The sequence below is a fragment of the Parasteatoda tepidariorum genome, chromosome 4, assembly GCF_043381705.1.
Source record: "Parasteatoda tepidariorum isolate YZ-2023 chromosome 4, CAS_Ptep_4.0, whole genome shotgun sequence".
Taxonomy (NCBI): domain Eukaryota; kingdom Metazoa; phylum Arthropoda; class Arachnida; order Araneae; family Theridiidae; genus Parasteatoda; species Parasteatoda tepidariorum.
This window is the reverse complement of record NC_092207.1, coordinates 21887003-21900122: the sequence shown is the minus strand read 5'-3', so window position 1 is coordinate 21900122 and position 13120 is coordinate 21887003. Positions and strand designations below refer to the sequence as shown.

The 13120-nt window shown below is 29.4% G+C and overlaps 2 protein-coding genes across 7 annotated transcripts in view; one reads left to right on the top strand and one right to left on the bottom strand.

Annotated features, from left to right (window-relative positions):
- LOC107450063 (homeobox protein Meis1) overlaps positions 1–13120 on the bottom strand; it is a 103880-nt gene that overhangs the window by 84377 nt on the left and 6383 nt on the right. For 2 of the 4 annotated variants that reach the window (XM_043039728.2, XM_043039729.2), the window contains exons 2-4: positions 9070–9211; positions 6110–6160; positions 1076–1126 (exon numbers count right to left, since the gene is read on the bottom strand). In XM_043039728.2, the coding sequence (XP_042895662.1) occupies positions 1076–1126; positions 6110–6160; positions 9070–9211 (244 nt within the window). Of the gene's footprint in view, positions 1–1075; positions 1127–6109; positions 6161–6222; positions 6274–9069; positions 9212–13120 lie in introns of all 4 variants that reach the window. The other 2 variants (XM_071179512.1, XM_043039730.2) reach the window with 1 other exon arrangement.
- Positions 4139–13120, top strand: part of LOC107450051 (acetoacetyl-CoA synthetase) — a 148269-nt gene continuing 139287 nt past the window's right edge. For 2 of the 3 annotated variants that reach the window (XM_071179508.1, XM_043039724.2), the window contains exon 1: positions 4178–4302. In XM_071179508.1, the coding sequence (XP_071035609.1) occupies positions 4287–4302 (16 nt within the window). In that variant the 5' untranslated portion in view covers positions 4178–4286. Of the gene's footprint in view, positions 4303–13120 lie in introns of all 3 variants that reach the window. The other variant, XM_071179510.1, reaches the window with a different exon arrangement.

Genomic DNA, 13120 nt, shown 5'->3' with positions numbered 1-13120 from the left:
ATGAGTAAATATTTCAAACTAACGATAGAAAAAAAATCGCGCTAAACTTGGGGGGACAACAAAAAGAGCGCGTGATGTAAAGAAAATCATTTTTAAGATTCAAAAGCGATAAGGTTTGAAGCGATTGTTTTCGGAATGTTATTTTGCCAACAAAATCCCTCTAAGTTGCGGGGTTAAAGAGTTCTTTTTCAAGACTACATTTCATGTATCATTAAGGGAAATCACGATGTCTTGAGAATTGAGGATATAAGAAATGAGTCCACAAATCGACAGGCTATACTTAAAAGCGTTTGTTTATAAAAACTTTTCAATCGATTTTGGGAGATATATTATAAATAATTAAAATATAATTAAAAAATTGCGATTTGCGCATTAATGTAATTTTACGTTGGTTTAAAATGCACGCTTTTAAAATTTAAATAATCCTAACTGATTTGAAAGTAATGGGTTAGCTTTTATTAAATTTTAAAGACTAAAATTCATACTATGCAATATTTAACAGATTTTAAATTGTTAAAATATTGCACATTCACCTAATATCCTGCACGTTCAAGCAAGTTCTTCACGTGCTCCGTTGCAAATCCTGGTTATTCTGTACTGCATACAATCGTGAACTAGAGGGCAAATTTTTCTATTGTATGAGCACCAACAAACTTCGTGAGGATGTAAATTTGGTGAAGGATAAACTGAAAATTTCAATTTTAGAAAAATGAAGGACAATAAGTTAGAATGGAACGTAAATATGGGATTTTATATAGAAAGTGTATTATGGGATTTTATATACAAAGTACGTAATTTAGATTCACGTATTCAAAATCCTCAACTGTCTTAAATTCAGCAATTATTATAAAATTAAGGGGAAAATTAAGAATGTATAATAGCATCTCACCCAGTAATAAGATGATCTCATTTTTAAGCATTATTTATACTACCTATCCAGAGGTCAAATAAAGCATATTTAAAGCGCATTTTTTTAAAACACTTTCGACATCGGCGATGAAGATATTTTTCTATGTCAATCAGTAATAATGGCCAATACAAATTTCAAGCAATCAACACTTAGAAATAAACTTACTTTTTCCAATTCTAACAAATGGAATCTAAGCACTTGGATTGCTTGCACCATCTGAAAAAAAAAATGTCAGAAGTTTTATTTTCTTATAAAATTTAAAGCAGTTTACTGTTTTAATGCATTTCAATTCCTCAATGATATCACACTTTTAAAATGTTAAATTTTGTTGCCATTATTAATATTATTATGTACAATAATTTCAACGAAGCTACAAATAGACAATTTCTGTTTGATACTAAGGAAAAATAAGAGGATAGTAGCATAATTCATCAGCAGAAACCTATTCTCTAAGAAGGAAACGTTTCAACTAAGGGCTCTTCTTCAAAGGTTGAAATAACGCTTTATAGCCTATGATTATGCTACTTTTATAACTACTCTGAGCTTATTATTCATAGCAGTTAAGTGTTAGCCAGCAGCTTCTTTGATAATGAGGGAAACTGCACAAAATGGCCAATTGAAAAAAAAAAAAAAAAATCCACAGTTTTATAAAATTGAAAAGGGTTTGTAATCTAACATTTGTGAAAATGCTAGATTACAATTCACAATGTTTTTGAACAATGCAACGTCAGGGTGACTTTTTGCCTGTGAAGGCGAAAAGTCACCCTGACGTTGCATTGTTTAAAAACATGCAAAAATTGAAAAATGTCTACTGATTTTAATAATTTTCATCTAAAGTGAAGAAAAGTGAGGATTCAGCATATTGTGACATAAAATATGCTGAAATTAGTCAGATTAAAATGGTAATTTGTAAAATATTTTATTGTATTTTCTGAAAGGAATTCTTCATTTCTTAATTCTAGAAAAAAATAAAAAAAATATGCTTGTATAAACATATGATAAATTTTTATGAATTTAAAAAAAAAAAATTTAAAATTTCAAGAAGAAATGTGGAATGTTTTATGCAACGTTAAGTATTTTTATTTTAATGTCGCTATTCAATCAAAATGTATTGCAAAGCAACACGAAGTCATACACATGCATATTATATATATAAATGCAGATCCTTATTGCTGTTAAAAAGAAAAGATTTAAAAAAAAAAAAAAAACAAGTTCATTTAAACAAAAAAACAATAAATATAACATCACGAACTATTCATTTTTTTAATAAATTACTCCCAGAAGAAGAGAGAGGAGATTGAACCCGAATCGCCAATTTTTCATAAGAAACTGCATTCTTCTTTTAAAGCTTTAATAATGATTGAAGAAAATCACTATTTTTATTAATTTAACCCTATAAAAATAAAAATAAAAGATTAGAAATCGGAATTTAAATTTACAATTCATTCTCGCTCGTTAATCGGCTCAGTGAACAATTCTGACAACAAAATTCCAATTTGCGCAGAATTTTCAGATAATGTTGCATATAATTATGTTTGCTGTGGGAACATTGCAGTTTTATAATGACAGAAAAAAATAAGAAGCGAATACAAATGTTAAATTGTATGCTGAAAAGTATAAACGAAGACAAAAAAAAGGCTTCGTTTAAAATATTAAATTAGTTTGTTATATATGTGTGCACGCAATCTTAACAGTTAAATTTAATTTCGTGGCAAGTTATTTCGTTACATTAATTATAACTTCTTTCGGAATATTGAAGTACAAAAAAATGACCTAGATGGGATGTTATCTAATACATACGTGATTTTGTTTAAAATTTATTATTGAATCTTTGAAAAATAAATAAATAAAATTGATTGCTAAATCTAAGTCGACCTTTAATAACTGTAATTTTGACTAATTAAAACTGGAGAGAGATATGGATTCCAGTTTAAATAGTAATCCAGTTATATATTAAATTAAATTTTAATACAGTAAAATAATAAATTTCGGTAAAAAAAAAACTTGGAATTTGAGTAAATTTGGCTTAAAAAAATTTAGATTCTTCTAGTAGCAAGAACTTTAAATTGATTGCCAAATCTAAGTTGACCTTTAATAACTGTAATTTTGATTAATTAAAACTGCAGAAGGATATGGATTCCACTTTAAATAGTAGTCCAGTTATATATTAAATTTAATTTTAATGTAGTAAAATAATAAATTTCGGTAAAAAAAAAAAAGAAACTTAAATTTGAGTAAATTTAGTTTTAAAATTTGAGATTCTTCTAGTAGCAAGAACTTTAAATTGAATATTACTGATTAGGAAAACTTTATTGGTTTTAAAAGTATGCAGGTGGAAATAAAACTCGAGATGTTCCTAGCGCCCAAAAATAGGCGGACATTCTCAAGACGTGAATGAGAAAAAACAAAAGTGAATTTAAATATAAAACATAAGATTGGCAACGAAAAATGGAAAATAAAAGTGAGAAACAAAACTAGAAAAACCGCAGTTATTGAGAGTGAAACAAGGACAAAGATGGAAAAGCAGATCAAGAAAAACCACCGAGGTCGAGAGAGGCAAATCACGGTGAAATACATTTCCAAGGAATTTCAATACAATTTTATTGTACATGAAAAATTTTCGCTCAAAAATTATGAAACTTTTCAAAAATTGAAAATCATTTTGCCTGAGATAAGTATTAACAGTTATCACAGTGTAAAGAAATAAAAAAATAAAAAAATGAAGCAATATTTTGTTTAGACGCTGAAAAAAGGTACATTGAAAAAGGTCAGTTTTAGCATTATTGGTAATATGCCCTGCTGACTTCCCTTAAACTATTATTACTGCTGTTTCGAACTTAACCTCATTGCATTTAGTGTAAAAAATTGCATCAGAAATGATGCATCGCTTGCATTTATAACGTATATAATATTCCCGTCAGAAAACTCTTATTCAATTTTAATTCAATTTCCTCTCAAAAAAGGAAGCATACAGAGGAAGGGAACATAGTGTGACTTCGTCATTTAACATATCGTCACTTAATTCAGAATCACAATAAAACATTTAAAATAGATTTATCGTAAATTGCAAAATAATTGATTAGATTTAAAATACTACGAAACTTCCATCAGTACATAGAACTTAAGCAAATACAAATAAAGACTCTTGATTAAAGTTAAGAAATACGTGTCGAAAAGGGTTAATCACAAGTCTATAGTCCAACTTTGATCTTTTATGTGACCTTTCCAGAATTTAGTAATAGTTTTATGGAGCAAAAAGTTCAGTATAAAAGAACAAAAAAAAAAAAAAAAAAAAAAAAAAAAAAAAAAAAAGACAGCAAAAGCAGTAGTAGAGAGAATAGAACTGAGTCATTAGAGAGGTTCCCCAATTTCCACTATGAACATCAGCATGGGTAAGTCCTCTCCATGCCAATTAGTTTATTTGTTACTAATCAAAGCCTTTTAATTAATTTAATGTATTTGATTAAAGCATTATTAATTTAAGTATTTTAAATAGTTAAAGTATGTAAATTAATTCGACAAAATATGCATAGAATAAACGATCACTGGTTAGAATGATAAGAAGTTTGTGTCTTTAAACCACCTAACAATAGCAAAACATTTCCTAAACATTCTTATTTCATTTAAAAAAAAGTAATTAAATGTAATTTTCTGTTTATTTTCTTGCTCATTTAAATACATAAAAATGATGAACAAAAAAATTGTGATTGGTTAAATGTTAGCCATTGTTTAAATTTCACTAGAAACAATTCAAGATTTTAAAGATAACATCTGTGACATTTGCTAACGTATAACTTTATTTGATCTAGAAAAAAAAAGTTACTGTACGTGTAATAATTCAACGAACAACATTAACACGGTAGCACTTATTGACTTGACATAAAATTTGTATTAATAATTGCCATGTTCAGGATTTTTTACACTAAAAGTGGTGCACAAGATGCTCCAGTGCTGACCACCCTGCTTTAAACAATTAAACTCCCTAACGAAAAATAAAATAAATGCATTTTAAGAAAATTTGATGAAGTAACATATCTCTTTTTTTTTTTTTTTTTTTTTTTTTTTTTTTTTAGTACGGGAATTGAAGATATTGCTTTTATTTTGAAAAGAAAAAAAAAATATTTCCATTATGAAGCGTAATTTTTTGAAGAAAATAAATTTTCTGTTACAAATTGACAATAAAGCCACATTTTGTACTTCTTTTAATGTCATATCTAAAAGTTACAAGTTTTAAGCTGTGCATGTTTTTAGAATGCCATGAATAATTAAGTATATCTGCGAGGTAAATATATCTTAACTTAATATTTAGCTGCTAGAGACACAGTGTCGTTTAAAAACTTAATTTTATTTCATATTTTAAACTTTAAAATAACTCTCCAGAAAAAGGATCTGGCAACTGAATATTATTTTTTCTATAATATATATTTTATGTTATTTTTTTATTGACAATTTTTTCTTGCCATCATCATTCAACTTGTGATAATAGGAAAAGCTCATTTCGATTTAATGAAACGGATTTTTATATTTCCAAACAACAAACGTTACCAAGATAAGAGAAAACGCCAACAATGTTAGGAAATCTAATGCAAAACATAATAATAAGAAGGTTATAGCGATGTAGCGGAAGTTCGTACGGACCGGGTGAAGTTACTTCCGCTTAACTAGCTGTTTGTTTGTTTATTTAGAAAACGAGGTGAATACAAGAGTACTAAGGACAACAGGACGGAAAACACACTACAGTGCGGCTTTAAGGATAACTCCTCCAGACTAAATGTCTGGGGCAGTCTGCTACTATAGTAAAAAGCGAGAGCACATTTTTAATTGGGGTGAAATGTAGGAAAAAGGGTGTCGATTGGTTTATTCAAGACGACCTATGCTGAGATTAAGACAAAATTATTCACCCCACACCCCTATTCGAATTGTCTCTTCCTCGTAACCATAGTACCCGCCACGACGCGAGACGTTTGTCTGGAGGAGTTCTCCTGAAAGCCGCACTATATGCCAGTTTTGCTTTCACGCCTAAAGTGATTGCTGAATCTAGAAGACAGTACGCCGGATTCGCAGAAAGTACACCGAATTTTTATCTGATGCGATGTTCGTGTTGAAACTTAAACGAGCAGGTAGAAGATGCTTTCGAAAAACTCTGCAATAATTGAAGAAAAAGAAGGAAAGAATAGGGGGATGTATGGTGGTACTTACAAGGCTATCTAGTTCAGGATTGGCATCATACAATGGTCTTTCTTCCTTAATCTGAAAACGAGAAAGAGGGTAAGTGGGGATGAGGGGATAGTAGAAACATTTTTTGTACTTACAAGACTGTCCAACTCTTCGTTGGAGGTGTAGTGGATATTTTCTGCCATGATCTGAAACAGATGAACACCACCTAAGATTATCACAATCCCTGTCACAATGATTAAATTCAAATTTCTTTGTACTTCCCTAACGACACTGAGAAACGCCACTTGTTAATTACGTTGTATTTTTAATGCAATGGCTATTCCATAATCATCTGGCAAAGATGCATTATGCATTCGAAAAAGTAAACACGTTTGATGTAAACATTTAAGTAAAAAAAAAAGAAAAATGTATCAAAATCCCACGATTCATTATCGAGGGAAAACGGAGTAGCAGAAGTGGTAGAGCTACAGTGGGTTATTAGCGACAGTCTAGGAAACATCCCTGAGAATGATCAGAAGACATGCTTTCGCAATTATGATCCTCTGCAGATTGAATGGCATCCTCCACTTTGGTACCGAAGACTATCATTTTCCGGTGGAACAGATAAACTATAACAAACCCACACTGCGCACCCTCGGTCCCTGATCAAATCGATTATCCATCCGCTTGCTAACAGCAGCCAGTGATGCTTTACTTCGGTGATCAACGTGTCTAGAAATTGCTGCTGAGAAGGGATTCAAACCATCAAAATTTATTTGCCAGATGAAAAATGAAAGGCGTTTAAAATAACTGTCCTTTACAACCTTAATAGGTTAGTAAAAATTAAACATTAATTTGTATTCGCTGTGATTGAGTCGATAATGATAAGCTAGATTTTCATAACTTTCTTTCTTGAATAAAATTATACGGAGTGTTCTGTAATAACAACTTTTATCATATAATTTAAGGATATATTAGGGGTCTCAAACACGTATTTTGAGTGAGAGAAAAAATCACATTTCTAAATTAAATTTAAGGATTGAGGAAGGCGGCACTGGAAGCATCAAAACCAGTTTGATAGTCGGAGGAAACAGTTAAATCGAAAGGCGATTATTAACACTAGATTTCCCAAGGAAGTCATTTTGACTGTTTTTTAATTTCAATTAGAAAAGCAATGATGTACCTAGATAATGACACAATTTCTTAGAATTTTGTGACTTTTACAATTATTTTTATAGTTGACATTTACTAATAACTTACTATATGACTGAAAATAATATAAAAAATATTAAAAATTAATTGTTATTCAGCCTGCGTTCACTACCACCACAGACTTTGATTGAGTTTTCCTTGCTTAAATATTCGTAAATTAAATGTAATTTTATGATCTTTATATCTATGTTTTAAAATGATATTAATTCACAGAACAAACACTAAGTGTAATATTAATAGTCTCAGCAGTATAACTGCTCAGTTCCTGTCACATGTTGTTATATTACCAAAAACAATAAGATGTCAATTGGAATTGATAAGAAATATGCGTCTGATGACTCAATGCAAAGACTAATCACAATGCTTACATAAAATTGGTGTAAGACAAAAAATTGCATTGTGCTTAGAATAGTAAAAAGGCCTTTCTCTCTCGCGTGTCTTTAATTGAAAGAGCATTAATAAGTGTGGCCCAGACTGATAAGTTCAATTTTTTTGATGGAAACATGCAATTACAAGTTCAAAAAAAAAGCAAATGTGTTCTTCATCGAAAATAAAAACGGTTTCTTCCTTTCACTTTTTGAAGCATCCGGTGGTGACACCGTTAATACATAATTTGAGTATAACGTGAAGATCTTACAGATGGAAAAAAAAGAGGAAAAAAATTGAAGGCAAAAACACGCGATGAATGTCATACTCAGCGACTAATTGCCGAGCTACTTTCTCTGAAATAGAAGAATGTAATCGTTAGGGTGAATAGAATGATCTTTCTCTAAATGTTTAACCACCTTAAAAGACTTTTTTTTTTCATATTAGAATTTAAGAAACGCTTGCAGAAGTTCCAAACACAACTAAACAAGGCAGTATTTTTTTTATTTATAATTATAATAAAAAAGGAAGCAAAAAAGGCAATTGATATTCAAACATAAAATACATTAACTTTATAATACGTAAATGGTTTTTTTACCATTAATATCAATAGTTAACGATATCAGGGGTGATTGTGAGTACAACTCAAAAGTCCTGAAAATTTCTTGAATAAAATCATTAGTGACGCATTTTAAGAAATTAATGTCTTGATCAAATTAATTAAATCATTGATATTTTCACAACATGAAATTCTAAATAAATTATATGCAGCATAATTTAAACTAATAATTTTGTATAAGTTGACTTTTATCTCTAAGCACATTTATTATTCTACCAGAAAAATATTTACAAATGAAGGAGATGCCAAATATAAATTCTAGTTCTATATGTATATGATTCTAGTTCTATATGTTCTTGTATATTTCTAAATAAAATATACAAGAATTTTTACACATAAATGTGATCGATGATTTCTTGAAACTTCTGGACCTTAGATTTCTAGAAATTTCCGGTTCGCAGTAAGTAAAAAAATCCTGAAATCCAGATTTTTTCCGGGGTACAATCATCTCTGCCGATATTGATTTTTATTTAAACTAAATATTTAATCGCTATCGTAAATGAGGCGATGTTATCAGCGATAAATTACAATTTTAGAATGGATAATTTAATAGAATTAAACTTTATCGATAAATTACATAATATGAGCTTTAAAAAAAATAAGTTCGTCAGCATTGAATTAACGAAAAATATTATAAATAAATGGCGCCATATAAAATAAATAATTTACCAATAAATGGTTCGGTTAGCAGTTTTTTGTAATTTTTAAATCGAGTTTTATGTGATATAATGAGTATTTTCCCGTTCGTTTATCATAATTGTAGGCACAATTTCTTTTCATTTTGCCTGGAGAAATAGAATTTTACCTGTTTTGCAAAGCAGGCGATATCCTCATTGAAAGACTCGGAGGAACAGACGTCACCCCCAGCGATGCCTGGTTCCCTAGGGGTGCAGGTGGCCAGCTCACATTTTTCAAAGATCAAGGCTAACAGAGGAAAAAGCGGGTGTCTGAAAATGACAACAAACACAAATTTTAATATTTCCTAATAACATAGTACGCACAAAGCGCCAAAAGTGTAATAAATGTAGTACATAGTATCAGTTATTAAATAAATAGTATATTTATTAGTATATGGGTCATTCTCACAAAAACAGTCATTTTCATGTCCCCAGTATATTTTATGTCTGTTTTACAGCTTACAAGGAAAAAAAATTCAGGGAAAGTGTCCNAATAGTATCAGTTATTAAATAAATAGTATATTTATTAGTATATATTTATTCAAAAATTAAATCAAAAATAAATCTAGTTTCGAGCGAATTATTTTTTCCTTTTTAAATAATCAAAAAACTATTCGAGGAAGTATTTTATTCATATTATTCTATAATTTTCAATTGAACACACGATATTTTTGTAAATTATATTTTGTCAAGTTTTAGCTGTTGTTGTTAGTTTACGTGGCACTAGAGCTGCACAATGGGCTATTGGCGACGGTCTGGGAAACATCCCATCACAATTTTGATCCTCCACGAATGGGATGGCACCCCCGCTTCGGTAGCCCGACGACCTGCGAGCGAAGTCGAGCACTTTACGGTAGCACAGATTAACGAGTACCAACACCGCACACCCTCGGTCCCTACACAGACTGATGCAAGTGGTCACTCACCCGCGCACTGACCGCAGCCAGTGATGCTTGACTTCGGTGATCTGCTGGGAACCGTGTCTTAAAGATCAGTCCACAGCGGGACTTGTCAAGTTTTAGACTAGATTGCATTCGAAAATATAGCTCCTTAAAAATACGATTATTTCTCATTTTAAAAATTTACGAATTAATTTATTGAAGCTAATTAATGTCCCACAAATCGAACCACAAATTTTGAATATTTTTGCAATGTGAAATCGAAATTATTTGAAGCAACTACAGCTGCAACTGTACACACTACTAACCCTTTGACGCAAATGGAACACCGGTATTTCTTTTGTATATCTTTTTCCTGACCCTCTAATTACAAGCAAAAATATATTTATGTATTTTTTAATTATAAAAACAGCAATAGTTTGCTAAAAATTATCTGTTAGATTATTGGAATTGTATTTGCTCTAAAATATAAAATCTGAAAGTTTTAATTTTTTTCCTTCTTTTTCAAAAATTTATCAGTAATTTACTATAATTTTCCATAATTTTCATTTAAAAATTAAAGAAATTTCAATGATGAATAACTTTCTCTTAGATATAAATAACTGCAAATAAGTGCAAATTTGAAAAACTATTCTTTGGAAGTAAGCCGTGTTTGGAAGATTTTACTTTCAAAGCAAAAAAGACACTGGTGTTTCGTACCATATTTCATAATCATAAATCATTAAAATGCTAAATATAATATTTTTCTCTTGTCTTAACCTTAATTAACACAATAAAAAATAATTAAAAAAATTCTGAGTCAAAGGGTTAAATATTAATAATAATTAGGAAATAAGATTTAAGACACTAAGAATAAAATGAATACTATGCGTAAGTGTATAACATTGATTCTTAAACAACGTATAGAAAAAAGGAAACTTCATTAATTATCATAATTACTTACTGAGAAATAAGTAAAGGTAATTAGTGCCTACTTCTAAAAAGGTAATTAGTTAGGGAAAGGCAATTAGTACCAATTTTTCTAAGATACCGATTGTATAAATTTTATTCGAATTGAATTCAAATTGAATTCGAAAAATTCGCAAAAATTCTTATCTTTACTATTCGTTGTCCTCTCTATAATTGAACATGAATTCTAACCATTTGCAGCAATGGTGATCATAATTCATAGTAAGTTGGTAATTTAATTGCTATATTCTATTAATACCAAGATATGCGATATTTTTCGGACTTACGAATAGTAAAGTTCTGCGGTTCATAACTAAAAAGACAAATATTAAGTTCAAATATGTCATTAAAAATACAACAAGCTCATTTTTTCAAACTCATATTTAAAATTACAACGCGATTAAACTAATTTTGTCAAAATATGCTATTGCATTTAAAATAAAAATATATCCAAACAAATCAAACATGAACAATGCTGATCTGAAATTATAAAAGTACAAAGAATCTCGGGAATTTGTAGAACATTAAAAAAATAATTAATAATCTGTTGCACCGCCATATTTTTGTAGATATAGTTGTTCGGCCTACTTTCTATTGGGTGTTCTAAGTCATTTAACTTATTCTTTTAATTTATTCTCTTCACATTTAATTTATTCTTTTCACATTTAATTTATTCTTTTCATCATAAACAGAGTTAACAAAATCCTCTAAAGTTGAATGTTGTTTTTCAGTTTTATAAATTTTTCTTGTGAGTTGTTTGCGAGCTTCCTGACCGCAACCAGTAAATTATCATTATTATTTAATCACAAATATAAATTTATCGTCAATCGAAATTTCAACTACTTTCGGAACTAGTGAGCTCAAATCTTTATTAGAGCTCCGTGTCTAACAACAATGCTAGTTTCAATCGCTTCCTGGCCGCAACCAGTAAATTATCATTATTATTTTATCACAAAAATAAATTTATCGTCAATCGAAATTTCAACTACTTTCGGACTTAATTTCGGAACTCACATCTTTATTAGAGCTCCGTGTTTTACAAAAATGCTAGTCTCAATCGCTTCCTGACCGCAACCAGTAAATTATCATTATTATTTAATCACAAATATAAATTTATCGTCAATCGAAATTTCAACTACTTTCGGAACTAGTGAGCTCAAATCTTTATTAGAGCTCCGTGTCTAACAACAATGCTAGTTTCAATCACTTCCTGACCGCAACCAGTAAATTATCATTATTATTTTATCACAAATATAAATTTATCGTCAATCAAAGTTTCAACTACTTTTGGACCTAGTGAGCTCAAATCTTTATTAGATCTCCGTGTCTAACAACAATGCTGGTTTCAATCGCTTCCTGGCAGCAACCAGTAAATTATCGTTATTATTTTATCACAAATATAAATTTATCGTCAATCGAAGTTTCAACTACTTTTGAACCTTTGAACCTGGCTAACTCTATTGAAGCTTCGTATCTAATGAATCTAACAACAATGCTAGTTTCAATCGCTTTCTCAAAACTACCAGTAGAATTCATCGTCATTGTTTTATTCCTAATAAAACTTATCATCAATCGAAATTTTAACAAATTTTCGAGTAACTAGAATCGTATTTTTGATAGATTTTTTTTTTTAATTATAAGAAATTTCCTTTTAAGGAACATAAAAAATAAATAAGGAGCATAAGAAAATAATGCAAAAGCATAATTTCGGGCAAAATTTTCGAAATTAAGTTTATTATAAATTTAAAATCCATGTACTCTTAACTTTCTAAAAATACTTTACTTTTGTTTGTATTCTACTTATGTACAAAGTTATAGCTATTTTTGTGCAAGGTGATAACAGTACTAAAGATTTTAAGTGTTTAAATGCGTTCATCCCAAAATCAGATTTTTTCCACATTTTACACCACCTTAAAAACGATATCTTGTTGATATCGATATCTTAAAAACGATATCCGTTGTTTTTAAAATAATTGTCCACGATTTTTCATGAGTGCTTGTGATTTTCGGACTGCAGAATTTCATTTTTTATGCATGTTCTTTTTACAAGACAAGTGCGGATTTTTTTAAAAATTTGCTTTTTTAACTACATTAATCCCTGATTTAGTACTTGTTTTTAGGATAATTGATCAACATGTAGTTGATAACCTTCTAAATAAACTCCTCAAGGGATTTCTTGTTTTTAAGTGATGAAAATTTTTTACAGAATGCCTTATTTTTTACCTAAAAATGGCAATTTTAATAATAATTTTTTTTGCTAGTTTTATTAGTTTTTACCCATAATAAAACTAATAATTTGGTTTTTTAAAATTTTATTTAAAAAAGAGTTAAA